Here is a 23,877-nt window from a genome sequence, read left to right on the forward strand (position 1 = left end):
CTGTGATATTGGAGGAAGGGGTCTATAGGACCCTTGTTGGCCAACAACTCAACAAGACGAAACCCATTTTAGGCATTGGGAGGCTTTACTTGGTGGCTTAAGATATCTAGTTTGGGCATTCTCTCTCCCATTATATGATGACTCCATTTAAATTCCTTTCCTGTGTGTATATATTTTAGGAAATTTCTACAATAGTAAATTCCCATAAGATTTTTTATTTTTTTTTAAAGATGTATTTATTTATTTATTTAGTATTCAATATTCTGTCTGTTGTATGCCTGCAGGCCAGAAGAGGGCACCAGATCCCATTACAGATGGTTGTGAGCCACCATGTGGTTGCTGGGAATTGAACTCAGGACCTTTGGAAGAGCAGGCAATGCTCTTAACCTCTGAGCCATCTCTCCAGCCCCCCATAAGATTTTTTAAAAGGCCATTAATGTTAGTTATCCCTCTCCAGATTCCTTCCTGTACCCTGTCCTCCCATCCCCCTCCCCATTTAATATTTTCTACCTGTACCTTTTTCTGGGCTTCCTAGTCAACTTTTAATTTGACATAGTCTAGAGTCATATGAGAAAGGAGTCCCAATTAAAGGATTACCTTGACCAGACTGACTTGTGGGTATTGTCTTGATTTCCTTAATTGATATAAGAGGGCCCAACCCACTACATGAGGTACCATTACTTGGGCAGGTGGTCTTGCCATGGGCAGGTGGTCTTGAGTTGTATAAAAAAGCTAGCTGAGCATAAGCCCGCAAATGAGCCAGCAAGCAGTGTTCCTTCAAGGTTTCTGCTTTAAGTTCCTGCCCTAACCTGACTTCCCTCAGTGATGGACTGTGACCCACAAACCCTTTCTTCTCCTAAGCTGCTTTTGGCCAGAGACAGCGACGGAGATGCTAAGTAGGATATAGGCTATCCAACCAGTCTCTAGGCTTTAAAGTCTACTTGGATGTCTATTTTAGTCAGTTTAATGGTTATGACTCCATTTCATTTATGTAAATACCTACTCAATTTCCCAAGCGCGTGTAAAAGGCACTTAAAGTATCACATGATCTAACAACAACTCGATTACCCTCTTCCCAACCTGTTTCCCCTCCAAAGTTTCATATATTATCAAATAGCATATTATCTATCCAAATGTCTGTCAAAAATCTGGAACCTATTCTTTCTTGAAACCACCTCCAACCCCTGCAACAAATTCAATGTCCAAACTTGTTCATATAACGCTAGACTCTCAAGAGCAGAAAGAAGCCAAGCATGAAATCCAAAGTGCTTTTCAACTCTTTTGCATTATATTTGTCAAGGTCTCATTGACCAAAGCAAGTCAAGGCTTGCTGGAGTCAGTAGAGAGATACATCAAAGCTTATGTGTAATTTGAGACGCTATTTTTACAGTCTACCACGTTAACCTTCATGTTTCCATTTCCTCTTCCACACAGAAACTCGAGCGATCTTTCTTTTTTTTTTTTCACACACTCATCTCACCCTTTGACCCAAACCCTACTACCAAGTCTTCACTTAAAAATCCATCTCAGGGGTGGGAGAGAGGAACACCCACTAAGAGTCCTTGCTGCTCTTCCACAGGACTTGAGTCTGGTTCCTGGCACCCGGATCAAGTAACTTACAACTGCCTATAACTTCAGTTCCAAAGAACATCAAAGGCCTGTAGGCTTCCTTAGGCACCTGCAGACCTACCTACCTTCTTCTCTCTCTCCCTCCCTCCCCCATATCACACACACACACACACACACACACACACACAAATCTGAAATAGATATTCAATCTCAATCATAAACTGAAATCTCAGGACCTGGCATTCCTCAGTCTACCCGATTGCATGGCTTATAGCAGGAACACACACACACACACACACACACACACACACACACACACACACACACACACACAAATATTTGCTTGCTGAATGGGTGCACAAACGCTTTCTGTGTCCTATGACTGAGCTGATCTATGAGTTGCTACACTCTTCCCACGTGAGCAGGATACTCACAGAAAACGTGAATTCCATATTGAGGGTAAACTGGGTGTTTCTTACACCCTACCTTACAACAGTAACCTTCCTTTATTTCCTCACTCCTATACTTGCAAAAAAATTAAAAATTAGAAGGGTTTTGGAAAACTTAGTCATCACTTCTTCACATTCCGTCGGATTCACGTCTCACTCTACCAGCACCAGACATAGCCCTGAAAGATACAAGGTATTCGACTTTTTCGCTCGCCAAGGACGAACAGTCAAGGTTCCGCGGACAGAACTAGAGAACGGCACGCTGGGAGCTGTAGTCTCCCTCGGAGACGCAAGACGGGGGGGGGGGGGTGTTCCTGGAGCATCCTGGGAGATGTAGTTAAACCTATACGCCCAATAGGAAACGAGATATTACGCGCTGCATTCTGGGAAGTGTAGTCTTCCTGCGACCTCGCGCCTACGAGGTGAAGAGGCGCCCAGCCTGCCGCCATTTTAGGTCTCGAGGAGCGGCAGCGGAGAGAGTCAGCGCGCAGGCGGGCTCAACCCCGGTGCCGGGCGGGCCCCGCCTCCAGAGCGCCTGGAGCCCGCCCCTCGCCCAGGCTCCGCCTTCCCCCACGTGTCTGCGGCCGAGGGGAGGCGCCTGAGCCGGAGCGGGCTCTCCACCGGTCCGGCCCGGTCCTCACACAGGTCTCCGTCAGCGGCTCCCGGGAGCGTCCCCGGCTGCCGGATGCTTCCGCCCCTGCTGCGGCGGGCCGGGCTGGACGCTTAGTGCCCGGCTCGTGCCCTGCCAGAAGCTCCCGCGGGGGTGGCAGCGGCCTCCGCCCCGCGGAGACCGAGCGGCTGGAGGACGAGGCGGCGGCCGCGGGGAGGAGGATGGGGGCTAACCAGTTAGTGGTGCTCAACGTGTACGACATGGTGAGTGCGGCCCCTGGCGGCCCTTGCGAGCCGGCCGATCGGCCCGCTGGGACAGGCTGGGACCCCGGCCCCTTCCTGCCTGGCGTCCCCGCCTCCGGCTTAGTTCTCCGGGGGTGGGGGGAGGGGACCGTCGCGCTGTCTCCTAATCCCCAGACTGGCCGGCGCGCCTCCGGGAGAAGCCCAGTCGGCCCGAGGGAGGGCTGGGGCACGACCCTCCTCCGAGCTCGGCTCCCCTGACTGTGGGCCCGACCCCTGGGCGGGTGAGCCGTGTCCCCTGCGAGGCTTCCGTCGCCGTGCGACCTCCGCGCCACCGCCTGGCCTCCGAGCTGCCCGCTTGCCCCCTCTGCCCTGCTGCTGCTGACCCTTGGCCGCCTCCAAATGCTCAAGTCTCCCACCAGCTCCCAAGCCCCCCGAGTCTAGAAAGTCACAGCTGCGATGCGGACGCTAGCGTCTCCCCAAAGGTGAACCGGAGCCAGCACACCCTCGCCTCCGAGGCCGCCTCATTAAAATGAATGAAGCTAAAATTTATCTAGAAAATAGCCCGGTTGAATTATTTAGAGACCACAGAGGTGCTCCTGTGCTAAGATTCTAGAGACCACTTTGCAGGTGACGCAACAGGTGGATGACATGACCACTAGAGAGGGAAGGGAAGCCCTGTTTATTGTGTCGTCTAACTTTGAAGAACTGTAGACCCCCCCGTGGTTGCACTTGCAATACCCATAGAATGGTCGCCACAGTGAGATGCAAGTTTGGGTTTGTTTCCTTGCCTTTGGTGACTTCATTTTTTTTGTTTTGTTTTGTTTTGTTTTGTGGAGGATTACCTTAGCTTGAAAAGCCTGAAATTTTTTGTATGTGCGTTGACAGATGAGAAATTCTCCGTCATTATTTCTGTTGGCTTAAAAATACTGAAAGAAATTCGGCAGTAGGGAGTCTTGGTTCTTATTTACAGCTCTAAGCTCTTTGTATTGTTTATACACGTTCTTTAATGAAAAGGGAACTATTGATAGCTAGGAGTCAGCAGTGACAGCCTGTGACTACAAGCGAGGCTTCTAGGAGGTTCCAGTGTCAGTCTGGAGATGAAAGAGGTGGGTTAATAGACGAGGAAAAGTGAATCATGATTGAAAAAGTTGAATAACAAGAGATTCTAGAAGAGCATATGACTAATAGCCTACACTACTGGTTAAGAAATTATTCTCTGGATTTAAGCTTTTTGTGTTCCATTCCATGGGAATCCTTTCTTCAGACTTAATATTGCACTTTTATTATTTCAGTGCCTTCTGCCTATCAGACTCTGAATTTTTTTTAATTGATGGGAACTATTATATACTCTCCTTCTGGATATGTTTGACTCTGGAGAATATATATTGAGGTATCATCTCTATTTTTTTTTTTTTTTTTTTTTGGTTTTTCGAGACAGGGTTTCTCTGTGGTTTTGGAGCCTGTCCTGGAACTAGCTCTTGTAGACCAGGCTGGTCTCGAACTCACAGAGATCCGCCTGCCTCTGCCTCCCGAGTGCTGGGATTAAAGGCGTGCGCCACCACCGCCCGGCCTCGGCTCTGTTTTTAATAAATTAGGAGTATACAGTGACCAGTGGCCATGGTTATAGAGTTTTGCTTTTTAAATTGAAAATGCATTACATGACATATAGTGTGTGTTCTGTGAATTGGGAAAATTGTTACTAGTTAGTGAGGGCTAGGGAAGATACTCAAACTATGTTTCTTAGGGGAAGAGTGTTTTAAGTGATGATAAAATATGAAGCAATTAAAAAAATTTATTGCTCCTATCTCTAGTTGCAGAGAAAGCAGACAGAAAAAAAGAGTGAGTGACCTTCCCAGGTGACTAAAAGCAGGGTCTAGAATTTCTAGATGACAGTCTTGATTCAGTATTGTCTCTGCTAAATGAGTCCCTTAATTATTTCTTACATGTTGCTTTATTTCATCAAGAGGAAGAGAAGCATTTGAATAAAAATGTTTTAGAAACTTGCCCTTGGGCCGGGCGATGGTGGTGCACGCCTTTAATCCCAGCACTCACTAGGCAGAGGCAGGCAGATGGATATCTATGAGTTCGAGACCAGCCTGGTCTACAGAGCTAGTTCCAGGACAGGCTCCAAAGCCACAGAGAAACCCTGTCTCGAAAATCAAAAAAAAAAAAAAAAAAAAAAAAAGAAAGAAAGAAAGAAACTTGCCCTTGTATGTTCTTTTGAGGAATTTTGATCTATGACTGCTTATATCACTAATTCAGAAACTTATCGTTACTTAATTTTGACCCTGTAGAATCCACAGATAGGATCTGTTACCTCTCTGCTCTAAGGAATTTGGGATAGCATAAGGAAGACACAAGAAGGGTTATCATTTGAAGCAGATGAGCATTATTTTACTAAGAGCAGAAGAGGGTGCAAAGGAGATGGTTTTGTAGCTGTAGAATTAGGAAATGCTGAAAGAGAAAAAGGGGTGAACTAGAGGCAGTGGTCGGATCAGTCAGCATGAAAAGGACAAGAATAGGGAAGCACAGGCTGACCTGGGAACTTTTAGCTGGAAGGTAGGATGCTTGAAAGAAAACAACTGGAGTGAGGGAAGGATTGTGAGGACTCTGTGAGCCAGGGAAAACACTTGTTTTCCTCGAGGGGATCGATGTGATCACAGACTTTAGCACAAAGCCAAGTGGATTAAGGTGTACATTTTTCTCATATCAGTTTTACTTTTTGATGTGTTTTGCTTGATGTTCAGGGTAAATTCCTTTTATCTTTGGTTATAATTTCTGTTTTTTTGTAGATGACTTTGATGATAATTGTGTTTGTTTATAAGTCTGGTATATCAACTATTCCAAAATCAACCACTGGATTTTCCTGTTGCAACCATCGATCAATTGCCATGTATCCTTGTATCTCTTTGTCACCTGCTTCAGCTGTGACTATTTTTCCTGTTCACTAGATTGGATGGCTGTATATCATTCCTCCTTTTCTACACCTACCACATATATGTAAATAATGAGCAGGGTTGCGTGCTGTCTTTCTGTTTGTGGAGGACTAATATGGTCCTCAAGAGCTTATGCTAAATTGTTACTTATTTTCTTTTGGTGATTATAGTTTTCTGTATACTTTGGGGCAACCTACTACCAATTAAATAGGGCCAGGTGTAATTCTCTGAAACTTGAGAATGGATTACTCATATATCCCTAATTTATCTGTATTTATAGAAAGTCAGGCAAATCAGATTTCTTTCCATTACTGGAATAAGTCTGTTATATTTGCTTTAACTTAGTCTTTATTTTTAATAGCTCCAAAATTTCTGTATTTCAGGCTATGTTAGCTACTAAGGAATTTCTTAAAAATTAAAATTTGCAAGTGTTTGTGTTTATCAATTCATCCTAGATACAAGTTTCTTCCTTTTAAAAATAGTACCTTTAAAAAAACAGAAAAGAAGCCTGGCAATGGTGGCGCATGCCATTAATCCCAGCACTCAGGAGCGAGAAGCAGGTGGATATCTGAGTTCCAGGACAGCCAGGGCTACCCAGAGAAACACAGTCTTAGTGTTTCTAAACTAAGAAAAAAGAAATAAAAATCAAAACAAAATGACAACAACAAAAAATAGGAAAGAAACATCCTAGAAGTCTTCCAGTTAAGGCATTTTTATTTGGCCTGATTCACAAGCTCCTCCAAGAGAGGAGCAAGTATGATGAAGCCTGACTTTTCTTTCATACATTTGTTGATTTAGTTCAGGCTTTTTTGGCTTGTTGTTGTTTGAGACAGGGTTTCTTTTTTTCTCTCTTTTTTTATTTTTTTATTTTCGAGACAGGGTTTCTCTAGCTTTTGGTTCCTGTCCTGGAACTAGCTCTTGTAGACCAGGCTGGCCTCGAACTCACAGAGATCCGCCTGCCTCTGCCTCCCGAGTGCTGGGATTAAAGGCGTGTGCCACCACCGCTTGGCTTAATTAAGACTTTTAAAATGACATCCATGTACACTCATTTATTATATACTGAGTACACTCTTCACTGTACCATCTCCATACAGTCTGAGTCCATATATATAGTAGCAGACTTTGCCCTTCCTTTCTTTGCCTCTTCTATGCTTCCCTCTCCCTTCGTGTACAACCGTACCCCTGCCAAATCCCACCACTACCACTTTTGATAGCCAGTACTCTACTCAGTGTCTCAAATCAAAAATTTGGAAGTAAACCTAAATCTCTTTTTTATAAACCCTTCTTCAGTCAGTCACCTGGCCTGGTCCTGCTCTTAGTTTTGGTTGATCTGTGTGAAAGTAACAGAACTTGACAATCAGTAGCTTAAATTGGCAAGATAATGTCTTAAATCCAGAGATTAAAAAGCCCCTGAGATAGTTCAGCAGCACAGTCCTGTCATTAAGATTTTGCAACCTCCTACTCTTCTGTGCTCAGCTTGCTGGCATTTGTCCTTGTGTCCTCAGAGTTGCAAAATCACTGCCATAGTATAAATTTGGTGTCATCATAGAACAGAATGTGGAAGTAAGATGTAGTGGGATGCAGGGAGGGTTCTACCTGCACCCACACTCGAGCAGAAAGGAAAAGCTTTGGCAGAGCTACCCTCTTTCCCTCCAGAGAGTGTTCAGAATTGGCTCACATAAAACTATACTGAACCTGAATAAGTGGATCCACTGGCTTTCTAGTCTTTAGAGGCAAGTTGTAGATAGCTAGTCGTAATTTAATTAGGGTGTCGGTTACACATTTGACTTTCTGAATTATTTGTCCGTGTGTGGAAATCAGACAACCTCAGGTGTTTCTTGGGTGCTGTCCACCTTTTTTTTTTTTATTATTTCTGATGGGTTTCTAACTGGCCTAGAACTCACCCAGTTGCTAAATTGGCGAGCTAGTGAGCCCCAGGAATCCACCTGTTTCTGCCTGTCCTGTGCAGATATTACAAATACTATCATGCTTGGGGCTGGAGAGATGACTTCACAGTTAAGAGCACTGACTGCTCCTCCAGAGGACCCAGGTTCAATTCCCAGCACCCACATGGCCGCTCACAACTGTCTGTGACTCCAGTTCCAGGGTATCTGACAACCTCACACACACATACACGCAGGCAAAACACCAATGCACATATAAATAAATATTTAAAAACAAAACAAATACTATCGTGCTTGACTTTTTAGGGGGGTGGGGAATAAGAGTCTCTCACTATGTAGGGTTGGCTGTCCTGGAGCTTACTTTGTAGACCAGGCTGGCCTGGAACTCAAAGATCCTCCTTCTTCTGCCTCAAGAGTGTTAGGATTAAAGGTGTGTGCTGCCATGCCCAGAAGCTTTGTTTTTGGTCATCATTTTGGGTTTTTTCCCCCGAGAACATAAATTCTGGAGATTGAACTCAGAGACTCATGTTTGCAAGGCAGCCACTTGATCAACCGAGCCACCCTGCTGTCCCCAACTTTTTTAACGTTTTAAAATTTTTCAGATTAGATTAATTCATTTTTCAGTGTGTATTTGTGTAATTTTCTTGTTGTTTGGTTGTTCTGTTGTTTAGTTTGTTGATTTTGAGACAGAATCTTATGTTGACCATGCTTGCCCTGAATTCCTGATCTTAATGCCTTTGTCTTCTGGGCCTTTCCTCTTTAAGTTGCTATGTCTTTTAAAGGCTCATCTCACTAAGTGGGAACTCAGGCAGATATTTCAGTCACTTAACTATTTTAAAGTTAAGACTTTTAGTTACATCTATAGTCTTCTGCCATATTATATAGTCACAGATTCTAGGCATTCGGTTGTGGTTATTGTGTGAAGTCATTGCACCTGCCACAGCGTCAATAAAAGATACAATTATAATCCTCCCGCCAATGATCAGTGTTTCCTCTTAGCAGTTCCTTGACTTTGCATAGAGTAACTGTTAACTTAGTGACTAAAAATAGAAAATTTGAAGCATACTAACAGTTAAGTGTGGAAATCTTTTATGGTTGGGAAATACTCAGATGTCAATTAGATGCAAGCATATTAGTGACTGAAGGTGTAGGGGTCTTGTATTAGTTAGTTTTCCCATTGCAGTTTAAAATTCCTAACAAAAGCAATGTTAGAGAAGGATTTATTTTGGCTCACTGAAGATACAGTCCCAGGCATGGTGGCAACGATGTGAGTGTCTGGTCACATTTCATTTTCAGAAAGTAGACAGTGAATACTGGTGCTCCACTTCTTTTGACTTGGTCCAAGAGCTCAGCCCAGGGAATGATTCTGCCCACTTCAGAGTGGGTCTTCCCTCCTTACTTCAACCTCTCTGGAAATGCCTTCAAAGGTGTGCCTAGAGGTGTATCTCCTAGCTGATTCAAAATACTCTCAAGTTTTGATAATCAAGATTAACTATCACAAGTCTACTTTTTGTCAACATGACACCCAAACATATGTCATAGCTTTCTACTTGTGGAACCTGTAGGCTCATGCCCACGTTAATGCAAAATGCATTCATTCTGATTTCACATGTCCCGTAGTCTTAAATTTCAAAACTGTTAAAAAAATTCTAAAGTCTCGAACCTGGTGTGGTAGCTCATGCCTTTAATACCAGCACCTGGGTGTAGCACAATTAATAAAAACCCAGAGATATGTTAGGGTTCAACTTGAAGATCAGAAAAGCAAAGCAGTCAGCCATTGGCTCTTATCTCTACGTCAGTCCAAATTGGCGATCCTGCTTCCAGAATTCTCAGAATGAGACTGTGTGTGAGAGCTATCTCCTCCTGTCTTATATTCCTCTCTACTGCTGGAATTAAAGGCGTGCACTACCACCCAGTTTCAGTGGCAAATTAGTGTGGCTACTGGGATTAAAAGTATATGTCACTATTGCCTGGTCTGTAAGACTGACCAGGGTGACTGTTTTACTCTCTTATCTTCAGGCAAGCTTTATTAAAATACAAATGGAATGTCACTACACTTGGGAGGCAGAGACAGGTGGATCTCTGTTAGTCTGAGGCTAGCCTGGTCTACAAATTGAGTTAAAGGACAGCTAGGGCTCTTGTTACACAGAGAAACCCTGTCCCCGTCCCCCCCACCCCCCAAAAAAAATCCAAAGTCTTTTCCGAGACTTTTGATTATTTTGTGATCTCCCACAAAGTTAAAGAACAAGCTATATACTTATACTTCCAATAAACAGTGGTACAGAGTTAAAAAAAAAAAATCCCTTTCCAAAAGGAAAGAATGGAGCACAGCAAGGAAAGATCAGGCTAAAGCAATACTGAAACCAAACACCAAGCCCTGAGGCTCTGTTCAGTGTCTGGAGATTTGCTGGCATCATATAGTGGCTTGATTGAGATGATCCCCTCCCCCATATTTTGGGGCATTTGAATACTTGGTCCCCAGTTGGTGATGTTGTTTTGGAATGTATAGGAGGTGTGGTATAGTTAGAAGAAGTATGTCAGTGGAGGTGGGCTTCAAGAGTTTTAAGCCTCATGGCAGATTGAATGTGCTTGCTGCTTACAGTTTTAGATAATGAACTTTCAGCTGTTCCTGCCATCCATCCTGCCTGCTACCAAACTCCCCCCCCCCCCCGTGATGGTAATACATTCTATTCCTCTAGAACCATAAGCTCAAATAAACCTTTCTATAAGTTACCTTGGTCGTGGTATTCTATCACAGCAATAGAAAAGTATCTAGTATAGAACAGAATTTGGTGTCAGGGGATGGGCTAGTACTGCAAAGAACCTGACCATGTGGAGTCTGGGTGGAATGAGGAAGACTTTCGGACATTATACTAGATAAGCCATAGAATGCTGTAAGCAAGGCTTACCAGGTCATCCTGGTAGGAGCCTGGAAGGTAGTGCAGAGAGCTATGCAGACTATGGAGGTCCAGCTCAACAAGTTTCAGAGGGGAACAGTGTAAACAATCATTCCTGTGCTATTTTGAGGGATGGTGGTGGGAGGACTGCTTTCTGCCCAAGTCCTAAAAACTTACGTGAGGTTAAATTTAAAAGTAATGGACTAATTTCTTTGGCAGAGGAGCATTCAAGATAGCCTAATATTGACTTTGTCATGCAGTTATTAGTAATTACTCTTAAGCAAATCTACAGTGAAAAAAAGCAACTGAGTAAAAAGAAATACAAAACATACTCTTGAAGAGGAAAAAAAAGCACCAGCGAGACTTAATGTTTCAGCGTGTGATGAAGGAGATAAGGGGGTTAATACCTGATCTGCATTGAATTGAAGGGAGGGGTACCAACTTGTGAAAGAAAAATGCATAAGCAATTTTCTGCTCCTAGAAAGGATAACGAAAACTTCTGCATTTTAAGGGACAAATTAGCTATCCCAAACCAATGCCACACTTGGCAGTGTCATCCCTGTGATACTGCTTTTAGAGTAATGAAAGATAAATGACACAATACTGGACTCTTCCTCCACAGTTTGAAAGGTCAATGAGGTCAAGGCAGTATGTGACAAAGATGTTCTGACATAGAGGCTGTTGTTTGAAGCTGTGGAAGTGGAGCTATGTTGTGTTGGAGATCCCCAGATTTTGGAGCTGCCAGAGCCATGAACATCTTTTCTTAGAGCTGTATACAGGGAGTGGAACCATCCCAAGAGAGAAGACTGAGTTACAAGTGGCAAATCTGGAAGGGCAAAGTAATGTAAGCCCTTTGACATCAGGCATGTAGCTGCAGGAGTTGGAGTTTGTCCTGCTGGGTTTCGGTTGGTCTTCCTTTGGTTCAGTATTTCTCACTGTGTCATGATCCCTCCCTTTCGGAATAGTAATGTATATTCTGTGCCATTGTATTTTGGAAGTATGTAATTTACTTTTTGATTTTACAATTAAGAGATTATCTGGAGTCTGAGAAGAGACTAGACTTAAGCAGTGTTGAGACTAAAAGACTAAGGGGACTTTTGAAGTTGAACTAAGAAGTATCTTTTGCATTATGAGATGCCCCTCCATAATCTTAGTCATTTGAATACTTAGTCCCCATTCTGTGGCACTGTTTGGGTAGGATTAGAAAGTGATGTTGCTGGAGGAAGTATGTCACTGGGGGCAGGCTTTGAAGTTACAAAAGCCACATGCCATTTCCAGTTTGCTCTCCCTGTTTCCAGCTTAAGGTTCAAGATGTGAATTCTCAGCAGCTCCAGTCACCATGCCTGCCTGCTGCCACGCTTTCCCACAGTGATGGAGATGGAGTCTTATCCCCTGGAACCATAAACCCAAAATAAATGCTTTCTTCTATAAGTTGCCTTGGTCATGCTGTTTTATCACACAGTAGAGAAGTAACTAAAGCAATCTGGGTTTAACAACCTTGAGTAGTCCCTTCCTTCCAGTTCTGCCTACAGCTTATATGACCTTTTTCTCTTGGGCCAGCTATACTCTGCCTGTAGCTTTCTTTGGTGGCCATCCCATTGTCTAGGGATCTCTATTGGAACTAGCTCCACCTTCACAGCTTTGATACTGTGACCTCTCGGGGGCCTTGCAGAGACTCCAACCCTGCCACACAATTGCCAGGCCTCGGGGCTTTCTGAAACCATGATACTAGCCTCATATTGCTTTCTTATTTTTACATGCCTACAGAACTAGTACTGTTAGAATAATGACGCCAAGCTCTGCTGCCAGTTTCAGGTATAGCCTGGGCCCTTTCTACCACAGTTCAGCCTGAGGCAGCTATTTTCTTGATTTTGATCAGGAAACCTCTTCCTCATTCTCAGTTCAGACTCTCTTCTATTGAATTTGCATTTTTCACAATAATCTTCAATAGGCAGAGGTTGTTTATTATTATCACTGTTATTATTATAAACCTTTTCTGTTGCGTCCTTACATACTGCAAAGTTTCTCTTAAAAGGCACTAGTCTCCAGCTGCTGCTGTCTTCACACATGCCTTTTCTGCATCTTTATCTATTTTTTAATGTATGTATGTTGCATGATGGGGGCTTGTCATGGAGTCATGCCATGGCACACATGGAGGTCAGAGGACAACTTTGTGGAGTCAGTTCTCTCCTTTTATCTTTACATGGGATATGGGACCAAACTCAGATTTCCAAACTTGTGTGGTGAGCACATTCACGACATAGCCATCTCCCTGACCCCTTTTCTGCAACTTTTAACTCACAAATCCTTTCCTTGCCAAACAATACCTTTCTCATATTTTCCTGCTCTCTTAACTGCATCTAAGAGGAGTGAGTAGTAGTAACTAGGCCAGTGCCCGGATGATATACTGTCCTGAAAATTCCCTGCCAGACAATTGTCAACTACTTTTGAATCATCTTCAGTTATGTATTTAGGAGAGAGTCCAGATTAAAGGTGGATCATCCACCTCAGAGATCCAGATTAGAAGTGAGTCTTCCCATTTCAAATGATTTAATTGAGAAAACTCCCTTACATGCATCCCCAGCCATTTGGGTTTTACTTAATTTCAGATGTAATCAAGTAGACAACCAAGAAAAGTCAGCACAAATGATATGGAATAATAGTAAAATCCCCTATTAAGTTTATTAGCTGTAGTTATAGTGTTATTTACCATATTGAAAATTTAAAATATATTGGCTTTTTATGACCTTTCACCCATAGGACAGTTATTTATTCATTTATTTATTTATTTTGAGGCAGAGTCTCTCTGCATAGTCCCAGCTATCCTGGGACTCACTGTGTAGATCAGGCTGGCTTCAGACTCACAGAGATTTCTCTGTCTCTGCCTTCCGAATGCTAGAATTAAAAGGCATGTGCCACCACATCCAGCTTTAATTTTCTTTAATTTTAATTTTTTAATTAAAATCTTTTAGCTTGCCATAACCTGTAGTCAACTGAGAAGAGAGCCTCAGCTAGGAGGAATTAATTTTCTAGATCAGTTTGTCTTGTGAGCATGTCTGTAGAGATTATCTTGTTTGTCAGTTGAATTTGAAAGATAGAATTGTAGGGTGACACTGTTCCCCTTCTGGTGGTCCTTAACGATATAAATTAAAGCTAGATGAGAGCAAGCAGATTATCCATGTGTTTCCTCTGCTTCTGACTGTAGATGTGTGTGAGTTCCTGCCTTGACTTCCCTGAACAGTAATCTGGGATTGTAAGCTAAATAAACCCTTTCCTCTACTAGGTGCTTCGTGTCAGGGTATTAGTCACAGCAACAGAAATGAAAGTTTTAGAAATAATCTGTATGTTTATCCTCAAGTAGGGTACCACTTGTTTCAAACTGTTTATGAAATAATCTATACCCTTATTAACATGGCCATAAGCTAATTGAAGAAGATCATAAAAAATGAAATTTTAAGTGTAGTAATATTTTAATGATTTGAGGAGGGAGAGAATTGATAGATATAGGACATTGATTTTTCTTATTAAAAGAACTAAAATATTTAAGGGGTTTTGTTTACCAGATATTATAAGGAGAAAGGAAGTCACGTGATACCTCTTAATAACAAAGGAAATCAAAGAAAGGGGAAGGAGAGAGAAAAGAGAAACACCTGCCCAGAATGTAGGTGGTAGAAGAGCATAGACGTAACTAAGACTAGGCACTCTTAACACTTCAGCTCTACTCTCATCCAGCATGTTTTCTCCTTATAAGGCTAGGGGTAGTCTTAACAGTGGTTCTCGCCTTCCTAATACTGCAACCCTTTAATACGGTACCTCATGTGGTGACCTCCAACCATAAAATTTTTATTGCTACTGTTATAAATCGTAATATAAATATCCTATATGTAGGGTATCTGATATGCAACCCCCAAAGGGGTCACGACCCACAGGTTGAGAACCACTGACTTTGGGCATCTGCCTAACATGTGCAAGCCTTGACTATCCTTTGCACTGAAAAAGGAAAGGACTGTGTTTCTCTGTCCTGTTCTCACATTTCCTCTCTGAACTTCAGTTTCCACAGTGTTCTTTGTAACTTTCATGAATGGACAGTAACCAATTGATAATGATAATAAAATAATAAGATATATCCTACACTGTTTTTGTGTGATGGTTATTTTTGTCCCCCTGACTAGGCCATGGTAGTGTTTTATGTTGCTGCCCTAGGTCCCGACTTGCTGGTCTCCACAGTCTCATGAGCTAGTTCCTTTAAATCATTCATTCTACCCCACAGTCTGGGGTTAAATTCCAGTCTTTCATTAGTCACTCCCTGCCACACTTTTGGCTGCTCCAATTCAAATAATTGTATCTCCTCCACACCTCAGAAGCTGAATGTGGTTAGAGAGAAATACACAACCACTCTGACTGATCTCACTTAGAAGTTGTGACCACATATCCCAAGAGGGCCCTTCATGCTATCTGGCAGTGCTTCCTCCTTCCTCTGGTCAATTGACTTTTCCAGTCTCCAAGACAGCTACAGTATTTCATACCCTCTTTCCTACTCCTTATTCTCAGCTCACTTTCCAGGATGACCTCACAGTTTATGTCACTGAAGGGTGAATTTTTTAAAAAATGGAAATGTTTTCTCCTCTTTCCACTACCACTGGCCTATTATTACCCTCTTTGTTTCCATTGCATGGAGTAACGGACTGCCTGTGCTGGGGCTGGAACATGGCCCCTCTTTCAGTTACATCTTCACCAACTTTCTGTTTTCGATGGCTGCCTTCACTGCCAAAGCTTGGCTGACCTTGAACTTGCTCTGTAGACTGCTGGCCTCAAACTCGGAGATCTGCCAGCCAATGCCTTGAGTGCTGGGATTAAAGGTGTGCCCCACCACATGTGGGTAGGGTCTTTATTCCATTTCTTAATCCATTATCTCCTTGAACATAGAATTTAGCTCTGTTCCACTTCTAGTGTTCGCTTTCTCCTCCAAATTTACATTAGGTAATTTACCCTGCTCAGCTTGCTCCTTTTCATTATAAATCTTCATTAGAGTTACCACTAAAACCTAGACTTTTGAGATTTCCTCTGCCAATGGAATTAATCCTAATGTTTCATGTTAGCCTCAGGCAGACTTTTTGGACAGGGGCAAAAAAATAGCCATATTCTTTACCAAAATCTCACTAGACCAGTCTCTAGACCACATATTAACATTCTTCTTTGAAACCTCTTTATTCAGCCTTCCCCTCCCTGCAACAGTTTAAATCACATTCAGCACCACTGTCTTCCATGTCCCTGTTCATAAGGCCCATTAAACAGCACTTAAAGCATTCCACTGCTTTCCTAACCCACAGCCCCAAGGTCCATATACTTTCCAACAAAAGCATGGTCAAGGCCTAACACACCAATGCCCCAGTCCCTGGTACTACTGTCTTTAGAGTTTTTATTGCTGTGAAAGAGACACCATGACCATGATAGCTCTTATAAAGAAAACATTTAAACAGTTCAGAGGTTCAGTCCATTATCATCATGGTGGGACATGGTGATGGAGAGAAAGCTCAAAGTGCTATATCTTGCACAGGTGACAGGAAGAGGTCTGAGACACTGGGTGTGACTTGACCATATATAAGACCTCAAAGCTAACCCTACAGTGATATGCTTCCTCCAGCAAGGCCACACCTCCTAATGGTAGTGCCTCTCCTTATGAGCTTATGGGAGCCAGTTACATTGATACTACCACAGGCAGAGAACTTGAGGGCAGAGGCCAGATCTTAACTGATCTTTTTCTTCCTTAAAAAGGTTTGTTGGAGGCAGATATGGTGTGCACTTATGAGGCAGAGGCAGGTGGATCTCTGTGACTTACAGGCCAGTCAACCAGCCAATGCCGTACTGTGAGACATATTAAAAGGAGTGGGGGTTGTTGGGCTTTCTCCTGAAGCTTACAGAAGAGCACAGCAGGCATGCTGATGGAGACAGGCAATGGTGCTGTTGTTCTACCGACTCGGCTATCTGTTGTTTTGATAGGTCTTCCCAGTCTGTCAGATGGGAAACTGAAAGCCGTCAACCATCTTTGTTGATTTGGTCTAAGAGGCAGAACTGAGAAGGGAGCAACAGGTAGCTATATTTGATCTCCTTCTTAGTCAAGCTTGCTGCCTGGTATCTTATCAGAAGTAGTATAATACAGATCTTTGTAAATAGCCTAGAATCGGGCAACATGGTTCATATCCTTAGGTTTTATGGTTGTGTGGCCTCAGGGAAGTCAACTTCTGTGTCTGTGTTCCTCTCTAAAACAGGAATCACAGCAGTGTCCACATCATGAAATTATTAAAAGGATCATGAGTCGACTAAAATGCTTAAGATGATAGCTGGCACCTAATAAGCACTAGAAAGTGCTAGCTGTTATTAGTAGTGTTATCATTTGCAGGTCTATGTAAGCTAAGTAAGCCACCATTTATCTGCTTCAGCAGTTACTTAGTAACTGCAGTTTAGCTATAGCTCAGTGATAAAGCATTTGCCTAGAACGTGAGGCCCTATATTCAATCTCTAGTGCTGCCTGGGAAAAAAATCTTAAAAGTGCAGCTTAACTGCACTTTATTTAAGGAAATGTTACACTACAGAGAAAGAACAGTGCTAACCAAATTGAAGTACTAAAGGTATGATTGTTATTTTGGACGCTGCCTTCAAAGTCTCCATAATACATGTGCAAAATTAGGGTTAATTAGGCATTATAATGTTCTCAATGAATAAAATAGTTCAGCGAGTGTGGTGGTTTGAAAGAAAATGGCCCTCATAGGCTCCTAAGGAGTGGCACTATTAAGATGCATGGCCTTGTTGGGGAGTAGCTTGGCTTTTTGTTGGAAGAAGTTCATCACTAATCACTAGCAGGTGGGTTTTGAGGTCTAAGTGCTCAAGCTAAGTCTAGTGTGATGTTCACTTCTGTTGCCTGCCAATTGGATGTAGAACTCTGAGCTACCCCTCCACCACCATGTCTGCCTGCATGCTGCTATGCTTCTTACCATGATGATAATAAACTCTCTGAAACTGTTAGCAAGCCCCAATTAAATGTTTTTTATTGCTGGGGCACAAGGGATGACTCAGTGATTAAGATCACTAGCTGTTCTTCCACAGGACCTGGGTTCAATTCCCTGCATCCACATGGCAGCTCACAACTGTCTGTAACTCCAGTTCAAGGGAATCTGACACCACCACAAAGACATACATGCAACAAACACCAGTGCACATAAAATAGTTATAGGTAAATGTTTTTTTTAAAAAAAGTTGCCATGGTCATGGTGTCTCCTAATAGAAAGTGCTTGCTATGCACTTGAGTGTGCTATGCACATGTCAACCTAAGTTCAGTCTCCAGAACCCATAGAGGAAAAAGAGAACTGACTTCCAAAAATTGTCCTCTGACCTCCACATACACCATTTTACATGTACACTCTTGCACATCATACACATAATATTTTTTAAAGGAAGAGGAACTTAGCCTGAGAAAAGCTCATAATACTTTAAGGTAATTATGATTTCTAGTTTATTGTCCAACAATGTGAAAAAGAACTATTGAGAAGGATCTAACATGTTTATTGTCTCTAGCAGGTCTTAGTGTGGCTGAATTATGTGAAAGTTGTGTGGCTCACATACATTTGAAATTCTAATTTCCAAAAAGATGCCTTCTTGGTTTTGCCTGCTTTTCAAATTAGAATTTAAGTACAGTACTAATAATGGTGTTTCTCCGTTACTGAGTTAATGACAAAGTGAGCACATTGTGTGATGTTCAAGCAATAGAAAGCCATAGCTGTTTCTTTTTTGGTGGTAGTACCTGAAGGCGCACCATAATTTCATGTTTTAGGAGGAGTGATAAATTAACCTCCTCCTAATTCTGAAGTTGTTGAACACATTTCAAGATCATATAGAAACATGGGGGCCAGTGAGGACGTAGAGTTGTGTGAGAGAGGATAACAACTGGGGTCTGTATTGACAGCCACTCATTTCCCTAACATGGTCTACATTTCTTTTGTCTTTTTTTCTTTGCTCCCCCCCCCCCCACTGTAGTAATATGGGGAGCGGCGGCGGGGCTGCGTCCCCAAACACCCCAGCCGCCTGCCCTGCCCGGCTAGCTTATGCCCCAAAATAATTACACGGACACTGTATTCTTTTATAAACTGCTTGGCCCTTAGCTCTAGCCCTTACTGGCTAATTCTGATATCCCAATCAACCCATCTCTAACAATCTGTGAGCACCGGTCTTACCGGGAAGATTCTAGCCTAAGTCCATCCTGGGTTGGAGCTGGGGCATGGTGTGCGTCTTCCCTGGAGCAGGTAGCATGGCGTCTCTCTGGGGCGTCTGCTCCGGAGAGGAGAGCTGTGGAGTCTGACCTCACTTCCTCTTCCTCCCGGCATTCTGTTCTGTCTACTCCTCCCACCTATCTTCTAACCAATGAAATGGGCCGAGGCAGTTCCTTTATTGCTTAGCCAATGAAATCAACAGATTGATATATGACACTCCCACATCACCCCACCTTTTGGTTGGTTGGTTGTTTGAGATGGGGATTTCTGCATATCAAGCTCCAAGTCAGCCATGCTTGGATTACACAGGATTTCTCTGGGTATCTCTGGCTGACAAAGCTGCATCAAACTCAGAGACCCACCTACCTGCCTCTGCCTCCTGAGAACTGGGATTAAAGGCTTGTACCTCTTCACCTGCCTTACAGTTTACCTATTTCACATAGAATAAGTGAATGTATACTTTAGAAAGGCCTCTCAGAAAATTGTCCTGTGTTTCTATTAACACCAAATTGTAACTGATGTATGTATACTCTTTGTTGTTGTTGTTTTTTTAACAGACTTAATTCACTTTTATTTTCCTTGTATAAAAACCGTTATGTGGTGTTGTTGTTGTTGTTTTTTTAGAAGACGTTTATTTGTGTAGCATTAGCTGACCTGGACCTTGCTTTGGCGGCTCACACCTGGAGTCCCAGTACTTGAGAGGCTCTGGCTCACCCATGAATTCGAAGCCAACCCTCACTACATTCTGAGTTCTGAGCTAGACTGGGCTACAGAGTTGAGAACCTATCTCAAAACAATATAAACAATGTAAAATAACGTTTAAACTGAGGTACAATTTAGAAGCCTCTTCTAGAACAATGTTTCTCAAATTTATCCAGAATCAACTAAGAAATACATTTTATATAATAACCACTGTGCCCACATGTAATTAAGACCATAGATAGATAGATAGGTAGGTAGGTAGGTAGGTAGGTAGGTAGGTAGGTAGGTAGGTAGATAGGACCTTATCACATGTCTTCAATGAGTACTACTGTGTGGTGTTCATTTAAAATGCTGGTGTAACCCACTGAAACCAATTCAGGAATTCACTAGTGACTAGGAATCTTCAGTTTTTAGTCTCAAAATCAGAAAAAAAAATATAAAAGTTTTTCAGAAGCTTAAAATACTACAAGAAGTTGCTAGCTAATCCTTTATAGGAATATAGTACTTTTAAACTTCAAGGCTTTTAAGTATTGACTGCTATATAAGTATAATGAAATGATTTTATGTAATGACTGTAAAATAATGCTTTGATCACCAAGAACAGCTTATAAGAGACAGTACTGTGTAGTTTCCGTTATTCGTGGTTTATTTGAGAATTTAAAACTTAGTAAATGATATACTTTCTATTTCCTGAGCACTCTTTTTTGGGGGGAGAAACAAGTCAAGCATTCCACTCAACATGTTACATAAACACTTGCTGTAAATTTGGAGGAAAACAGCCATGCTTTACACTTACTCACTTGTTTGACACTGTTGTGTGCAGAAGTTGGTGGCTGTATTAAGTATTCAGGTTCCAGACCAGGGAAATAGCACTTATCATTGTTGATCTCAAACTGGAAGCATGAGGGTTTATTAAATTGATAAGACAAGTTATTAACTAAAGTGAAGTTTAATGAAAGGTCTCTGAGAAGGTGGTCAATAACTCAATTTATTTGAGTATACAATAGTTTAAAATAATAAATAGTGTTTAGGCCAGTTTTTTTTTTTTTTTTTTTTTTGGTTTTTCGAGACAGGGTTTCTCTGTGGTTTTGGAGCCTGTCCTGGAACTAGCTCTTGTAGACCAGGCTGGTCTCGAACTCACAGAGATCCGCCTGCCTCTGCCTCCCGAGTGCTGGGATTAAAGGCGTGCGCCACCACCGCCCGGCTAGGCCAGTTTTTATATTGAAGCAAAATTGAGCCCTAAGTAATTATATATATTGTCTTTCTACATAACTTTCCCATTGTTTCCTTTCCATTTGTTAATACTATGGGATGCTTTTTTAAAAGTTTTCTAGATGTGAATAAATAAATAAGATAAATGTCAGAGGAGGTAAAATGTACATCAGTGGCCCTAGTCTTTGTGTTTACCATTTCCTTGGACATTAGGAAGTAAAGATCTTGGGGCTGGAGAGATGGCTCAGTGGTTAAGAGCATTGCCTGCTCTTCCAAAGGTCCTGGGTTCAATTCCCAGCAACCACATGGTGGTGGCTCACAACCATCTGTAATGAGGTCTGGTGCCCTCTTCTGGCCTTCAGGCATACACGCCAACAGAGTATTGTATACATAATAAATAAATTAATATTTTAAAAAAAGAAGTAAAGATCTTGTGCCAAAATGAGATTTGGGTCTCTAGGCCTCTCATGGCCCTCACAAATACAAACATCCTATAAAATACAGCCCTCCTTCAAGAGGCCATGCACTCACCCCTGTGCTGCTCCAGAATATAAATAAATCTTGTAGGAGTCTGAAAGTAGAGTTACATTAACGCTAGCATTGTTTTCTCTTCAATTTAGTGAGTCATCACCCTGGTAATTTGACTTCAGCTCTGAAAGAATCATGAAAATTGTTAAGAATTCACAGATTGGCAGATAACCAGAACTGATCTACTTGTTTACATATGCACTTTCTTGTCTGCTGAAAAATCATAGTCCATTTTCTTTAGTAGATAAATGTTTAGTATAGAAAAAATTACTATCCTTTTTTTTTTTCTTAATCATCCTCCTTCCCCTTGTTTGTGACTGGCTTTGTAGCCTCAACAGCCTTAAACTCTCCTGTGTATTGGTAGTACAGGTTTGAGGCAAGTTCTCCATTTCTGACACTAATGTTTTCTAGGGCTCATGCACTCTTCTGAACACACATGGTGTTGATTCATTTAACCCTCACAGGAGTCTAAGATAGATTCTGTTTATTACCTCATCATATTCACATGGACATCAAGAATCAGAGAACTTAGATACACCCCCCAATTTGAATTAGTGAATAATTAAGCCAATATTTACACCAAAGCTCCAGAATTTTGAATTAGCACCACATTAGCTTTCTTTCCTTTCCTTTCCTTTCTTTCTTTCTTTTTTTTTTTTTTAGACAGATTGAATACCTTAAAAAGTTACCAAATCCACTAACAAATGAAGGCCAAACAGCTGAATCCTCACAGAATCCAGTCTTCTCTGCTATTTCTGTTAGTGGTAATATTTGGATACATTTTCTAACTTGATCAATTCAAATACAGTAGAAGAAAGTCCCCCATGTTCCAAACTAGAAGATCGTCTAGGGAAACTCTAAGTTTCAAATTAAAATGTTTGCCATCCTCCCCCCGCCCCAGTATAATTCCTGGGTGATCATGTTGTGAAGCCAGCACTGCATAAACTTGAATCTGGAGCCTCCTTACTTGGTCTGCCCCGGGTCCTGGTTCATCCCTCCCTTGTATACAGCACACCTCTCTGCTGGGTTTTGTCTGCAGGACTGACCCTGGCGTCACCTGTAACTCATCATCCCACTTTTGGCAGTCGTCTCAGAGAGGTGTTCTTAGTCCACTCAACTCTGGTGGGCTCACACCCTGGGAATAGACGTGGCCTTCCCTGGTTCAAGTAAAAAGCCAACTTCTAAGACTTTGTTTGAATAAAATATCCTGGATAATCCATTTTTTCCTTGTGTACGTTATGTTTAAACTTTTGGCATCTGTTACTATTTAGACAACAAAATCAATAAAGACACATTCAACACAAATTAACAGAAATCTTGCTAACATTCAGCCATAATCTAGTTCAGCAGCTTGTTTTGTTTTTCATAGATGCTTTTTCTTGGCTGTCATTTCATTTTGCATATTTATAATATTTTCTGTTAGAAAAAATGTTTCTAGTTTATAAAATGGAATTAAACAGATACATTATACTTGCTGTTCTACGAAAGCAGGAATTTTGCAAGTTTAAGAAGCTCTGTGAACAATGGCAGTGGGTTTTCGATCCTACTGCACGTACTGGCTTTGGGGGAGCCTAGGCAGTTTGGATGCTCACCTTACTAGACCTAGATGGAGGCGGGCGGTCCTTGGGCTTCCCACAGGTCAGGGAACCCTGATTGCTCTTTGAGTTGATGAGGGAGGGGGACTTGATGGGGGAGGGGGAGGGAAATGGGAGGCGGTGGCGGGGAGGAGGCAGAAATCCAAAATAAATAAATTTAAAAAAAAAGAAGCTCTCTGAACTTTGTAGGGAGATTTTGCTTTAGATGCTATATAAAATAAGTTTTGGAGGTAGCAAAATAATTTTTTAAAAATAATGGTTAAAAAAAAAAACTGTGAAGCCAGGCAGTGGTAGTGCACATCTTTAATCCCCGCACTCAGCAGACAGAGCCAGGCCAATCTCTTTAAGTTCCAGACTAACCAGGGCTACATACACATACACAAGGAAACCTTGTTTTAAAAAGGGAAGGGGCGGGGGGAAGAACTGCTTGCAATGGAAGCCCAAAGACCTGACTTTATATCTCCAGCACCCATGTAAAAAAGCCAGGCATGCATGTGTAGTTGGGGCTCAGAGACAGGCAGGTCCCTGCTGCTTTGTCAGCCTCGGCACATTTGTGAATTCCAGATTCAATTCAGTTCCTATCTTAACACACTGCCTCTGATCTCTTCATATACCATGCACCCACACACATGCCATAAAAGAAAAAAACAAAAAAACACTGCACACAGAGACACATGCATATATAAAATAATAGGAGTAATAAAAGTAGCTGAGCAGTGGTGGCATACACCTTTATTCCCATCCATTGGGAGGCAGAGGCAGGTGGATCTCTGAGTTTGAGGCCAGTCTGGTCTAGAGTTAGTTCTAGGACAGCCAGAGCCACACATAGACCCTGTCTAAAATAATAATAATAATAATAATAATAATAATAATAATAGTAATTAAAAGAACTGGGCCTGGTGGTACATACTTATAATGCTAACACTCCAGAGGCTCCCTGGGCTACCTAGTGCATCCGAGGAATGTGAG

General features: G+C 42.1%; 1 protein-coding gene across 3 annotated transcripts in view; it reads left to right on the forward strand.

Moving 5' to 3' along the window:
* The first annotated feature begins 2,575 nt into the window (after window positions 1-2,575).
* Desi2 (desumoylating isopeptidase 2) overlaps window positions 2,576-23,877 on the forward strand; it is a 44,031-nt gene continuing 22,729 nt past the window's right edge. For all 3 annotated transcript variants that reach the window (XM_075989273.1, XM_075989274.1, XM_075989275.1), the window contains exon 1: window positions 2,576-2,891. In XM_075989273.1, coding sequence (XP_075845388.1) covers window positions 2,850-2,891 — 42 coding nt within the window. In that variant the 5' untranslated portion in view covers window positions 2,576-2,849. The remainder of the gene's footprint in view (window positions 2,892-23,877) is intronic.

This window comes from Microtus pennsylvanicus, chromosome 10 (genome assembly GCF_037038515.1).
Source record: "Microtus pennsylvanicus isolate mMicPen1 chromosome 10, mMicPen1.hap1, whole genome shotgun sequence".
Taxonomy (NCBI): Eukaryota; Metazoa; Chordata; class Mammalia; order Rodentia; family Cricetidae; genus Microtus; species Microtus pennsylvanicus.